The following is a 13,782-nucleotide window of genomic DNA, read 5'->3' as shown; positions in this document are numbered from 1 at the left end:
TCACTCACTCACTCATCACTAATTCTCCAACTTCCCGTGTGGGTGGAAGGCTGAAATTTGGCAGGTTCATTCCTTACAGCTTCCTTACAAAAGTTGGGCAGGTTTTATATCGAAATTCTACGCGTAATGGTCATAACTGGAAGCAGTTTTTCTCCATTTACTGTAATGGAGATGAGCTTCAACGCCGTGGGGCGGAGTTTCGTGTGACATCATCACGCCTCCCACGTAATCACGCAGTACATAGAAAACCAGGAAGACCTCGAAAAAGCGCTCAAGAAAACATGCATTATATAATTGAGAAGGCAGCGAAACAATAAGAAGTGAGCGAGTGACATATACAACTATATTCATGAGTTCTGCTACTTCGGAAACAAAGCACGATGTAAACCGACACTTTAAATTAAGTTCATAGACAGGCTGCCGCTGGCGTTTGTAATTTAGTGCCTGCCCATATAAGGCCGTCCGTCAGCGGCAATCCAATAGCAAACTGCCACGGGTAAATATTCACGGGTGAAGGACTGTGCTTATGGAGAGGAAGATGAGATGGTCAGGGTGGTGTTTGACACAAACTCAGCGAAACTGCGAGAGAAAGTTTTAAGTGCCAGGACTAAGGTAACATTAAATAAAGCTATGGACATAGCACGAGATGGCACCAGCACAGCTGGGAACCTTCGATGCAAGTACACGAGTGGCTCACGTGAACTGGCGCAGTGCACAGATAAAAGCAACAGTTCCAAAGGCTGAACAAAACCGAATTACACAATTGAAAAGGCAGCAAAAATATGAAGCGTCTGATAAGCATATTCATAAATGCAGCTACTGTGGAAACAAAGCACACGGTGGAAAAAGTCAATGTCCGCTAAAGGAAGACAGTGTAAAAAACCCGTGCATGCAGTGTGTCAGGTCTCAGATAAAGAAGAAGACGAGCTGTTTATTGATGCAGTAAGAAACGAATCGATGAATGAAACCTGTCATCTTTACAGCGATTGACAAACACGGAATGTAACTTGAACACAACACATCCTACAAATACGAACCTGATTGAAAGAAATAATGATAATCAAATCCTTGATGACAGCAACACTCACAAAACAAATACTGTATATTGACAGTCATGTTACGTTATTTTTAAAATGTTCCCTTTTCTTTTTCTACCTTTTTTAACACACTACTTCTCCGCTGCGATACGCGGGTATATATATATATATATATATGTATATATATATATCCCGATCTATATACTTGAATAATGGATACTTTATTAGCCATCAATGATTGTTTTGGTAAAGCCATACTCAGTGTATTCATTAGATGAGCGGTAAAAAGTAAGAGCGAGGAGGATGACTCATTGAGGCATGCAGGCTGTAGTCTTGCGTCAACTCTATCTGAATTGCGATCACATTTGAAAAAATATATCTTTTCAAGTTCTATTTAGTCCATATGTGTCAAACTCAAGGGCGCGGGCCACATCCGGCGTGGCGTGTAATTATATCCGGCCCGAGATCATTTTATATACTGTATTATTGTTATTAAAGCCGGGTATATCAAGCGCTGGTAACACAATAAACTACAGATCCCATAATGCAGCGCTTCAGCTGCCTTGCAACACTTACTGCGTTAATCAAGTCTACCTTATGATGCTGCAAGTTATTGCAAAGCTAGAGTTATTGCGCACTGAGTTTGCGCGCTTTGGTGACTTTGAAGAACAAAAAGTCCGTCTACATGCGGCTCGAACCTTGTGCATGTTTGATAGCACATATCTGTGTGAGAAGCTCTTCTCAGTGATAAAGACTAACAAAACAGCACACAGGAGTAAGCCTCACTGATGAGCACCTGCAATCCATCCTGAGAATCTCCACAACACAGAACCTCACACCAAACAGAAACGAACTTGTGGCCAAAAAGATGCCAGGCGTCCAGCTCTAAAATGACATATGAGCAAAGACAACTGAATGATTTGATTTGTTATTGCGTAAGGCGGAGTCAACCGTTTTAACAAACAGCGTATTGCACGGATCTGAAATAGCTGTGTGTGTATATATGTAGATATGTATGTATATGTATATATGTTTATATATGTGTGTGTGTATGTATATATATATATATATAGATATATATATATATATAAAGATATAGATATATATATATATATATATATGTATGTTTATGTGTGTGTCTGTAAATATATATATATATATATATATATGACAACAACACTCATCACTCACAACAGTGACAAAACAATTACATTGACAATCAGGTTACGTTATTTTCAAAATGTTTCCTTTTCTTTTTCATAACTTCTTTAATATACTACTTCTCCGCTGCGAAGCGCTGGTATTTTGCTAGTGTAATATATATACTTTACTGCATTTTATCTGAAAAATGATACCAAGAGATCTAAGAAGATACAGCATGGAAATCTAAATCGACTTAGAAGCCAGTCATCATCTGTAAATACACGCTCTCTTCTATTAAATTGAATTCCTTTATTGTTATTGTATGGTATGATAAGATTCAATATGCAAATCCTCCAAAAACTTAATTTTCCTATAAAATTGTAAAATAACAACAATAAGATAAAAAAAACAATGAAAGTTAAAAAAAATGAAAGCATAAGTGGCTCAGGTTGTGCAATATTACAACTGTAAAACAAGTTTACAGTGAGGTAATTGGACTTATAAGTACAAACATTTCTTCCAGGAACACTTGATGGACTGATTGAGTGTGTTTATATCTCTTGGGATGAAACTATTTATGAACCGCGAGGTTCATGCAGGAAAGGCTCTGAAGTGTTTGCCGAATGGGAGAAGTTCAAATAGACTATGCACATGGCTAGAAACTATACCTTAATAATTCTCTCTGCTCTTGACACAATCTGCGGTAGAGCTTTTTGATCAGCTGCTGTAGAGCTGTGATTCCAGACTCAGATACAATGGGTTCAAATACTCAGTGGCGCACTGAGAGTAACAACACTAAAGCAGCTATACTATTTGGAATAATTTGGTCATTCCGTGCACCATTAAATGGTTACAGGTTAATTACAATCAGATGCCTTAAACTAAAAAACGATATGCAGTTAATGTCAGTGTATTTGATAAAGCCGTGTCAGGGACGTGAATCTAAAAAATAAAGGGAAACTACCCAGAAACAGTAGCACTGCTTTGATGTTGGGTGCAAAACCAAGCCGAAAACTTCTGTATGCTATGGTTTGAGCTGCTGTGAGAATGTGCGTGGCTTTACACCAAGTTTAGTTTTTATACATCACGATGTCAGCATGGAAACAGGAGTACGCAACATTTTTGTGTGTACGCATCATTTATACATGAGGACCCAGGTTTCTGGTTGACCTATCAGTAAGCAAGACCTGTTTGTTCGCCCATTGGATCATCTTACCTCATGATACTAATTATGTGGGAGATTCGTTATCAAGTTTATGATGAGTTGATCCATTTCTGCTTGTGCATCTTGAAGTGTATGCAGTCTCTCACAGCTTTGTAAAATAGCCTTTTTATTTTGGCAAATTTCTACTTCTCTGTCAATCTGTGGTCCTTACTCTTCAACAGATACAAGAGATTTTTGCTTGTATTATCAAAACCTTACCTTATTACTGAATTTAAAGGTAATTAATAGCTTATTGATACTTTAACATTTTTTATTTAACTGAAATAAACAGAAAAAATTACCTATGGCGATATGCAGCCGATGCCTTAAGCAGAGCAATATGATCTACTTTTTATCAATTGTCCCACTGTGCAAGCACATAAACTTACTTAAACCATTTATTGTATTCTCACTTGTGTGGTCCTCAGGTAAGTAACTTGTCTCTAGACAGAACTGCAGAGCTTCCAGTCACTGTTAAAGTAGTGCTCCATAAGACTTAGCTAAGGTTCGGTAGTGTGGCTCAACCACATATCTGTCACTGAGGCCTAATATTAGACTGAAAATAAAGTAGCTACTAGTCCAGGAGTGGACAAACTATGTCCTGCAATATGGGTAAGAGCAGCCTAGAAGTTACTAGTTAGACATACTGTATAAGGAGAAATATTATAGCAATACAGGATTAGCCAAAACAGAAGTACCACATTTCAAATGCTTATTCTACAAAAATGCTACAAGATAAAATAAATTTCAATATGACATAAGAAAGGGTATACAAAATAGATTTTTTCAATGTGTTTTAAAAATTATGTCTTCAAGGTGGTGGCCATCACTAGCAATACATTCTTTGAGAATACCAGCCCTCGAAAGGAATTCTTCACAAGAAAAGCACAGCAAGTTTCCACACAGGACCAAGATATTTATCATATGAATTGGAACAGTCTTTAGTGTTGATATATACAGAAGTGTGTATGTTTTCAGCCGTTTCCTTGCCTTTGTTCAACGAGAGTTTTTAAAGAATGAGTTTGCACATGGGTAATTTTACCAGCAATGTACCAGCAGTGGAGCTGCTGACCAGACAAATTCTTGCTTGTTTTTTTTTTTCTACTGCCAAATAACGGCATTTCTGAGATTCGATAAAAGGCAGATGTGGTAGGGGCATCTTCAGACTGAAGAATTTTCTGCTGTATTAGACACTCAGCACAGGGCAGAACATAACTGGCGATGAACAGCTATTCCTGATGAAATGTTGATGCCCTTCCCTAGTACATACATATCAAGTAAAAAGTCTGTCTTCAAATTTTGGATAGCTGCTGATGTAGACAGTATATTTTAATGTCACTTTTACTTTCCAGCAAGCCATCTGTGAAAAGGCAAGCCTGCTTGATAGACAATAATAAAAATGCAGCAAGAAAGGCAACATGCCAAAAGAACTGTTCTACAAGACAGTCTTCCTAAATGAGAGCGCCACCCTTTGCATATTGTGTATACATATAAACTGAGGAGTGCCAGTCTTCTCACAACCATTTATCACTGACAATCTGCTTTTATTTAATTTTTCGTTTAATATTAATGCTAAAAAGCATTTCCTTTTACTTTTCCTTTTTGCATGCATGTTATCAAAGATTTCTGGAACAAGGAATTGAATGTATTTCAAATAAAAAAGGTCACACTGTACAATCACAGAGGGCTTCTTTCCACTTTTTATACTTGTTGGACTGTTGCAACCATATTTTCAGCTTTTTACAGACATGTCACTGTTCCTAAAGTGTCTTTGTTTATAATGTGTTGGTTTTGGTGCTTTGGTGAGATGAATTAAAGTTGTGAAAGAAATACAAAGTAAAAGTTTAATAACTAATTAACCAAAAATGTACAATTGGGACAAACTATACAAACGCAAACAGCTATCATCAGTAGTAATGGAAGCATGCCGCAAAAAAAACAAAAAAAATCCACTCTTTTCTAAAGACAAAAGCAGGCAGGCCAGTAGTTTCGTGGACAGTGCTCCTGCCTTACAGATCTAACTCTATTTTAACATGGAACTAAAAACTACAGTTTAGGTATGTAATGGCCTTTTCTACCACAAGGTGAAACAAAAAGGAGATGAGAAAGAACAGAAACTGCCTCAATATTGTTAGGTGAAAAGCTGATAGAGACAGAAACACAACCCAAAGAATATATAAATTATTCCTGTATGTACTAAAATTTACATTATTTATTACTTTTTCCTCACTTCTTATTTACAGTGGCCACAAAACGTCAAAAAATATGAAGAAAGCACAAGCAGAAATGTGACAACCAAAAAAAAAACCAACAAAAACAACTTCACTAGAAAGGGGGAAAGTAGGGAAATTCATAATGTAAACCAGGAAATTCCCAGGAAACCATTTTACTGAAGTTAAAAAGTCTTCTTCTAAAACATTACTCCTCACTTCTTAAGGTTGCAGCTTGACTTTAAAGCAGCAGTGCTCATTATGTACAGGGAGACATGTAAAAGTTTGGGGGTAGCATCAGTGGCGACATGGTTCACTCCACTCCTGTCCGTTTCAGGTGTGTTTCAAAGCAGATGTTCTGCTGCTCTGTTGCACCCAGGCTTATAAGAATCATTGCTTGTGAAAGGAAACATGTTCATCTTCCACCTTTATATCCACTTATTTAGCTCAAACAATAAAAGCAGGAGTAGCTGCATAGGTAAATTTAGTCCTGTCCCAAAAAGTGATCACCCGTTTCTACTTCTACTTGGCTTTCTTCTGGGATACTCTGTATGAGGCGGTGCCTTTTTATGTATTGATGTAAAAGGAGAACAGTGCTACTTATCTGTTTTATGTCGTTTTTTCTTACAAGCAGTGACTATCATAAGCATAGGGGCAACATAACAGCACAACTGCTTTGAAGTGCCCCTGAAATGGACAAGAGTGCCGTGAGCCCTACTGAATGCCTCTGAACAATGGGCAAATACTGCTCAAAATTCAAGCTGCAACCTAAAAAAGATGGAAAAAATGTTCTTGGAAAACCACCTCTCAAGTTCAATTAGACGCCTTCCTGGGATTTTTATGTTTCTCATTATGAATCAACCCACTTCACCTTTATCTAGTGACTTCATTTTAGTTTTCATTTATTGATTGAACGTAATTGCTGCACTGTGGCCACTAGGGAGCACTGCAGCTCCCCAAACACCTGACACACAGGATTTTTTTTATTTTGTGGGAAACTGTTCTCTGCAAGAGTTTCCCAGCCCACAATCACAGTATGCAATATACAACACTCTGTCTTTGTCTTCTTTTCTCTCTCTGCCGCCTCTGCTCCTCCTGGCAATCTTCATTTTCCTCCTCCTGATTCTGGCTCTCAGAATTGAGTCAAGTGGCTTCTTTTATGCTACACCTGGAAGCACTTCCGATGTCCCAAAGCTGTGGACTGGAAGTACTTCTGGGTACTGTGGAAACCCAACAAAGTAGTGGGTCCCACTGCACCCCCTGAACCGGGATGAGCCAAAGAACTACAATTCCCATGAAGCCCTGCGCCCTGTGGGAATTTGGGGCACCGTCGCAACCCAGGGATGCTGCCATCTAACACCCTAGGTGACACAATGCTCTGTGCATGCTTACTCACCCTGCTATTCGAAGCCGAGGGTGTCCCAGCTGGGCAAGGTTCTCAGCTGTTGCTCACAGAACTTTCATTTTTATTTGTGTTTTGCCCTTCAGGACATTGAAACTTCTTATAGAGGAGTAAATTATTAATTATTTAGCAGATACCTTTATCCAAGGTGACTTATAAAATATCTGGGGTAAATACTTTAGTAGGGTATTGTTTTTTAATTAACTGCCAACTGTTAAACACTACCATCATTTATATCAATAACAACCTAAATGCATGAAAATATCCTTCATTTTTTGAAAATGTTGCAAAAATTGGTGAAGGCTTTGTTTTAACACAATCAACTAAGAACTGAAAAGTAAGATTTGCCACTCAGATATACTTCTGATTTAAAGATTCATTTTTCTGGTAAATAAAAAGTGCAATAGAGTGCAAGAGATGCTTTACAAATATACCAGTAGTTCAGAAATCACTTTGTGAAGTTCATTAAAGCACTTCTGTTTCACACTATGAAGCTGAGACAATTTATCATCATCATACCCAGAAAATTAGCAATATTTTTGATGTTTCTTCATCCAATCGGTAATGCAACACAGATCCAAATTTAAAAACTAAGACTACTGCAATAAAACATTCCACAAATACCTTAATGTCTCCGCAGTGTTTAAAAAAATCTGCAATTTCCTCCAGCATTACTTTATCATTTAGCCCTTGAATGTAAATGGTAGCACTTCCAGACTCTGTTTCTTCAAGAGCTGCCAAAACAAATTGCAGTTATCTGAATGTTCTAAATGAAAAGCACAAAGTTTATAGCATTAAAGACCACTCAAAATGTGGGAGCCAACAGCATAAAATAAAGCCAAAACTCTTAAAGATATACTATTCTGAAAACTACCCATAACATAACCTCTGTTAATTATCTCTCTTAAGACATACAGAAAATTAAAGGCAGTGCTGAATGTTTGAACGGACAAACATTTGCTAATTTATCAAAAGTATAAAATACATTTACATTTTTTTTTGTTCTGCTACATGAAAAATGCAGAAAGTTCATAAAGTGCAAGATGCTCACATGATCAATCTGTCTCATTTTTAAAAACTGCAACCTGGTCTTAATATACTGAACAACTACACCTGTGGCTGGCAGGTATTAAATTGTAAATATTAAAAGGTTTTAAAATATACTATAAATAAAAAATCAAGGAGGTGGTACAAAGATGGTTAATTAAATTGTAACTTTTTTTTTCATGTATTCTAAGTATTTAATTTTTTTTATGTATTGTAAGTATTTGAGAACTAAACAATGTTAAACATGTTCTGATTATGTATGAAAAGGAACATCTGCAATATATTGAAGAACCAAAATTAACCCAGCCTTAACGTCACATAATTCATTTACATGATTCACAAACTTAAACAGTAATTTGCAGGCAGTGCTGTATTTTGTTTAGAGCACTGCTTATTGTGACACTGATGCCACCTAAATTAGAAACTTTTGTGGTCCCCTAGCCCCTCAGCAGCAGCCTCCATCCCAATTTGCTGCTGGTGATACTGAAGAGCCAGAACCAAGCAGCAGCCATAAAACCTTCACTTCAAAGGTACCAGGTAGGATTACTTTCTGAGTGAACATTGTGATAAAGTTTATTATGCATTACATGCTGTAATATTTGCCTATATAAAAAGTGCCCAGAGATTATGAATGATTTGGCATCACAAATAAATTTGCTTTGACCTGATCAGAAAACTTTCTAATTAAGGTCAATTTAGGTTAAAAATGTGCCATCAGAAGCCGAGCCAGGAGGGAGTAGGACCACAGAAAGGTCTGCTGTCACTGTGTAGGTGAGCTCATTATAGCATTGATTACTTCAGTTTCACTATAACCACCTTTTATGCATCATATTACTACAGACTGTTTATACTTTTTCTACATGTTAAGTTTGTAAATACACAAAATCCACTACTGAAAGTGAATAGAAGGAAAATAAGAAAAAAATAATTGTTTTGTTAAAAGCATGTTCCATGTTGATCTTGCTAAAGCCTTACAGAATGTTGTTTGTTATTGTAATGCAGGTGCAGATGAGTCTCATAGGGATATGGATACTGAGGGAAGTGTGAATAAAAGACAAGAGTTTACTCAGGGGCAGATTAAACAGGACACAGCAACTCAGCAGCAGAAATTTGAAGATGAGACTGTTGATCATAACTTTGATTACTTTGTTTGTCCTCAGTTACAGGACATAAATGCATTGTTTTCATTTCATCCACAACAATCTCCAAACGTTTACAACATAAAAAATGGGACCAACTGTAAATGGTTGACTTTCTGTGGGAAAAAAAAAAAATCAGTCTCTCTACTATATTGTATGTCTGGGATTTGCTCTATTTTCTAGTGATAACCCTTTCAATAAAGAGAGGCACGAAAACATGGAAACATGTTCACCAAAGAATAGAGGAGCATGAAAAAAGTAAGATGCACAAAGACAGTGCAGATACCTACTTTCTTAAAGCACAAATGGCAGATGTCAGAAGCCTATTGATCAGCAACCAAATGTCATTACATGTTTAAGAAGTTAAAAAGAAACGTCTGCTGATGGAGCGTGTAGTCGATGTTATAAACGTTATTGGCAAATGTGGCCTCAGCTTCAGAGGTGATAAAGAAGAGGCTGCTTATAGCTTAGAAAACATTGCTGTTAACCATGGAAATGTCCTCAAACTGATTTTGATATTAAGCAAATATGACATTTGCCATCAGCAGCATGTAAATGCCTGCATAGAACTTAGAAAAAAGCAGCAAGAAACTGGTACAAAGGGTAGAGGCTCTTTAGTTATCCTGCTGTCTAAGGACATGTTAAGCAAAGTTGTGGATGTAATCAGTCAACTCATAAAGAGAACAATAGCAGAGGAAGTTAGACAGGCTGGTATGTTTTCTGCTCAGATAGACATAATGCAGGATTATCAGCTCTAAAGACCAGTGCTCTATTATATTAAGATATGCAACAGATCTCATCCATGAAAGACTGATTGCCATAGTGGACTGCGAGTCATGTACAGGGCAGCATTTTGCGGAGATCCTGAAAAAAGTGCAGGAGAAGCTCAATATTGACATCAGCACATGTGTGGGCAATTCAACAGATGGTGCACCTAATGGGTGTTTTCTGACTCACTCCCTCAATCACTCATCACTCACTCATCACTAATTCTCCAACTTCCCATGTAGGTAGAAGGCTGAAATTTGGCAGGATCATTCCTTACAGCTTACTTAACAAAAGTTGGGCAGGTTTCATTTTGAAATTCTACGCGTAATGGTCATAACTGGAACCTATTTTTCTCCATATACTGTAATGGACGTTAGCTCGATGGGCGTGGGGGGGCAGAGCTGCGTGTGACATCATCACGCCTCCCACGTAATCACGTGAACTGACTGTGACTGCAGTACGTAGAAAAGAAGGAAGAGCTCCCAAAGAGCGCTGAAGAAAAACGCCGAATACTTTATTCGCGAGATACAAGTTTAATGAGAAGACACGAGATATAAACGAGACTTTGGATCACTTTGTAACGGAGTTAAAATAGCTGTAGCGAGAAAGTTTTAAGTGCCGGGTCTTAGCTAACATTAAATAAAGCCATGGACGTCGCAACATCACACAAGAGAGCAGCTCACGTGAACTGACTGAAGCAGTACGAGTGATCACTCCATGCATCAAACCTGTTCAAAAAACACATTACACAATTGACAAGGTGATGGCTTTATATGTCGTTCATTTATAAAACAGCGGAGAAGCTGTGTAAAGGCTGTTTCACAAAAAACCAGCGGAGCGTCTTATATGAGCAGGCAGTGAGCTAAAGAAGGGAATCAATAAATATCTATAATCATAATAAACAAACAAAAAATAACGTACAAGCCGCAGATTAAATAAAGGAAATGGGTACCTGAACAGTAAAGTAAGTCTCGAATAGCTACACAATAACTATAAGAATCGTAATAAACGGAGAATAAAACAGTACAGAACCGCGAAGCAAGGAGAAATGACGGCCTTATATGGTGTTCGTTTATAAAGCAACGGAGAAGCTGTGTGAAGGCAGCTACACAAAAAAACAGCAGAGCGCCACACTCTGAATGTATTCCTGGCATCACCGTTATACCCTCTGATCTTCTATTTCAATTGAAATGCCTCAAATTCCCAATAAGGCTCTGCTTCGCAATGACAATTAATAAGTCTCAGGGACACACCCTACAAAAGGTTGCCATTGATTTGAGGCAACATTGCTTTCCTCCTGGACAAAACTATACGTTGCATTCTCAAGAGTAATCTCAGTGCACAGCTTGGTCATATTACAACCGGACTGCTGAAATGACAACATGGTATACACAGAGATCCTTAACAGATAGTTATTGGTATATTTTCCCTCAGTTTAAAAAGGTTTTCTTTTCTTCTTAATAAAAATTTAAAAGTAGTTCTTCGTCGCTGCGAAGCGCAGGGATTTTGCTATATACAGTATATATATATATGTAGATATATATGTATGTATGTGTATATAAATATATACTGTATATACAGTGGTGTGAAAAACTATTTGCCCCCTTCCTGATTTCTTATTCTTTTGCATGTTTGTCACGCAAAATTTTTCTGATCATCAAACACATTTAACCATTAGTCAAATATAACACAAGTAAACACAAAATGCAGTTTTTAAATGATGGTTTTTATTATTTAGGGAGAAAAAAATCCAAACCTACATGGCCCTGTGTGAAAAAGTAATTGCCCCCTTGTTAAAAAATAACCTAACTGTGCTGTATCACACCTGAGTTCAATTTCCATAGCCACCCCCAGGCCTGATTACTGCCACACCTGTTTCAATCAAGAAATCACTTAAATAGGAGCTGCCTGACACAGAGAAGTAGACCAAAAGCTAGACATCATGCCAAGATCCAAAGAAATTCAGGAACAAATGAGAACAGAAGTAATTGAGATCTATCAGTCTGGTAAAGGTTATAAAGCCATTTCTAAAGCTTTGGGACTCCAGCGAACCACAGTGAGAGCCATTATCCACAAATGGCAAAAACATGGAACAGTGATGAACCTTCCCAGGAGTGGCCGGCTGACCAAAATTACCCCAAGAGCGCAGAGATGACTCATCCGAGAGGTCACAAAAGACCCCAGGACAACGTCTAAAGAACTGCAGACCTCACTTGCCTCAATTAAGGTCAGTGTTCAAGACTCCACCATAAGAAAGAGACTGGGCAAAAACGGCCTGCATGGCAGATTTCCAAGACGCAAACCACTGTTAAGCAAAAAGAACATTAGGGCTCGTCTCAATTTTACTAAGAAACATCTCAATGATGGCCAAGACTTTTGGGAAAATACCTTGTGGACTGATGAGACAAAAGTTGAACTTTTTGAAAGGCAAATGTCCCGTTACATCTGGCGTAAAAGGAACACAGTATTTCAGAAAAAGAACACATCATACCAACAGTAAAATATGGTGGTGGTAGTGTGATGGTCTGGGGTTGTTTTGCTGCTTCAGGACCTTGAAGGCTTGCTGTGATAGATGGAACCATGAATTCTACTGTCTACCAAAAAATCCTGAAGGAGAATGTCCGGCCATCTGTTCATCAACTCAAGCTGAAGCGATCTTGGGTGCTGCAACAGGACAATGACCCAAAACACACCAGCAAATCCACCTCTGAATGGCTGAAGAAAAACAAAATGAAGACTTTGGAGTGGCCTAGTCAAAGTCCTGTCCTGAATCCAATTGAGATGCTATGGCATGACCTTAAAAAGGTGGTTCATGCTAGAAAACCCTCAAATAAAGCTGAATTACAACAATTCTGCAAAGATGAGTGGGTCAAAATTCCTCCAGAGCTGTAAAGACTCATTGCAAGTTATCAAAACGCTTGATTGCAGTTATTGCTGCTAAGGGTGGCCCAACCAGTTATTAGGTTCAGGGGCAATTACTTTTCACACAGGGCCATGTAGGTTTGGATTTTTTTCTCCTAAATAATAAAACCATCATTTAAAAACTGCATTTTGTGTTTACTTGTGTTATATTTGACTAATGGTTAAATGTGTATGATGATCAGAAACATTTTGTGTGACAAACATGCAAAAGAATAAGAAATCAGGAAGGGGGCAAAGAGTTTTTCACACCACTGTATATATGTATATATATGTATATATGTGTCTGTGTGTGTGTGTGTGTGTGTATATATATATATATATATATATATATATATATATATATATATATATATACTGCTCAAAAGAATTAAAGGAACACTTTTAATCAGAGTATAGCATAAAGTCAATGAAACTTATGGGATATTAATCTGGTCAGTTAAGTAGCAGAGGGGGTTGTTAATCAGTTTCAGCTGCTGTGGTGTTAATGTAATTAACAACAGATGCACTAGACGTGCAACAATGAGATGACCCCCAAAACAGGAATTGTTTAACAGGTGGAGGCCACTGACATTTTTCCCCCCTCATCTTTTCTGACTGTTTCTTCACTAGTTTTGCATTTGGCTACAGTCAGTGTCACTACTGGTAGCATGAGGCGATACCTGGACCCTACAGAGGTTGCACAGGTAGTCCAACTTCTCCAGGATGGCACATCAATACGTGTCATTGCCAGAAGGTTTGCTGTGTCTCCCTGCACAGTCTCAAGGGCATGGAGGAGATTCTAGGAGACAAGCAGTTACTCTAGGAGAGCTGGAGAGGGCCATAGAAGGTCCATAACCCATCAGCAGGACCAGTATCTGCTCCTTTGGGCAAGGAGGAACAGGATGAGCACTGCCAGAGCCCTACAAAATGA

At 38.0% G+C, this 13,782-nt stretch overlaps 1 protein-coding gene across 2 annotated transcripts in view; it reads right to left on the bottom strand.

The window, feature by feature from the left end:
• Positions 1–13,782, bottom strand: part of ewsr1a (EWS RNA-binding protein 1a) — a 155,703-nt gene that overhangs the window by 27,563 nt on the left and 114,358 nt on the right. For both annotated transcript variants that reach the window (XM_039769926.1, XM_039769925.1), the window contains one exon: positions 7,621–7,730. In XM_039769926.1, coding sequence (XP_039625860.1) covers positions 7,621–7,730 — 110 coding nt within the window. The remainder of the gene's footprint in view (positions 1–7,620; positions 7,731–13,782) is intronic.

The sequence above is a fragment of the Polypterus senegalus genome, chromosome 11 (genome assembly GCF_016835505.1).
Source record: "Polypterus senegalus isolate Bchr_013 chromosome 11, ASM1683550v1, whole genome shotgun sequence".
NCBI lineage: Eukaryota > Metazoa > Chordata > Cladistia > Polypteriformes > Polypteridae > Polypterus > Polypterus senegalus.
Note: the sequence above shows the minus strand (reverse complement) of the source record. Positions and strands in the feature narration are given on the sequence as shown.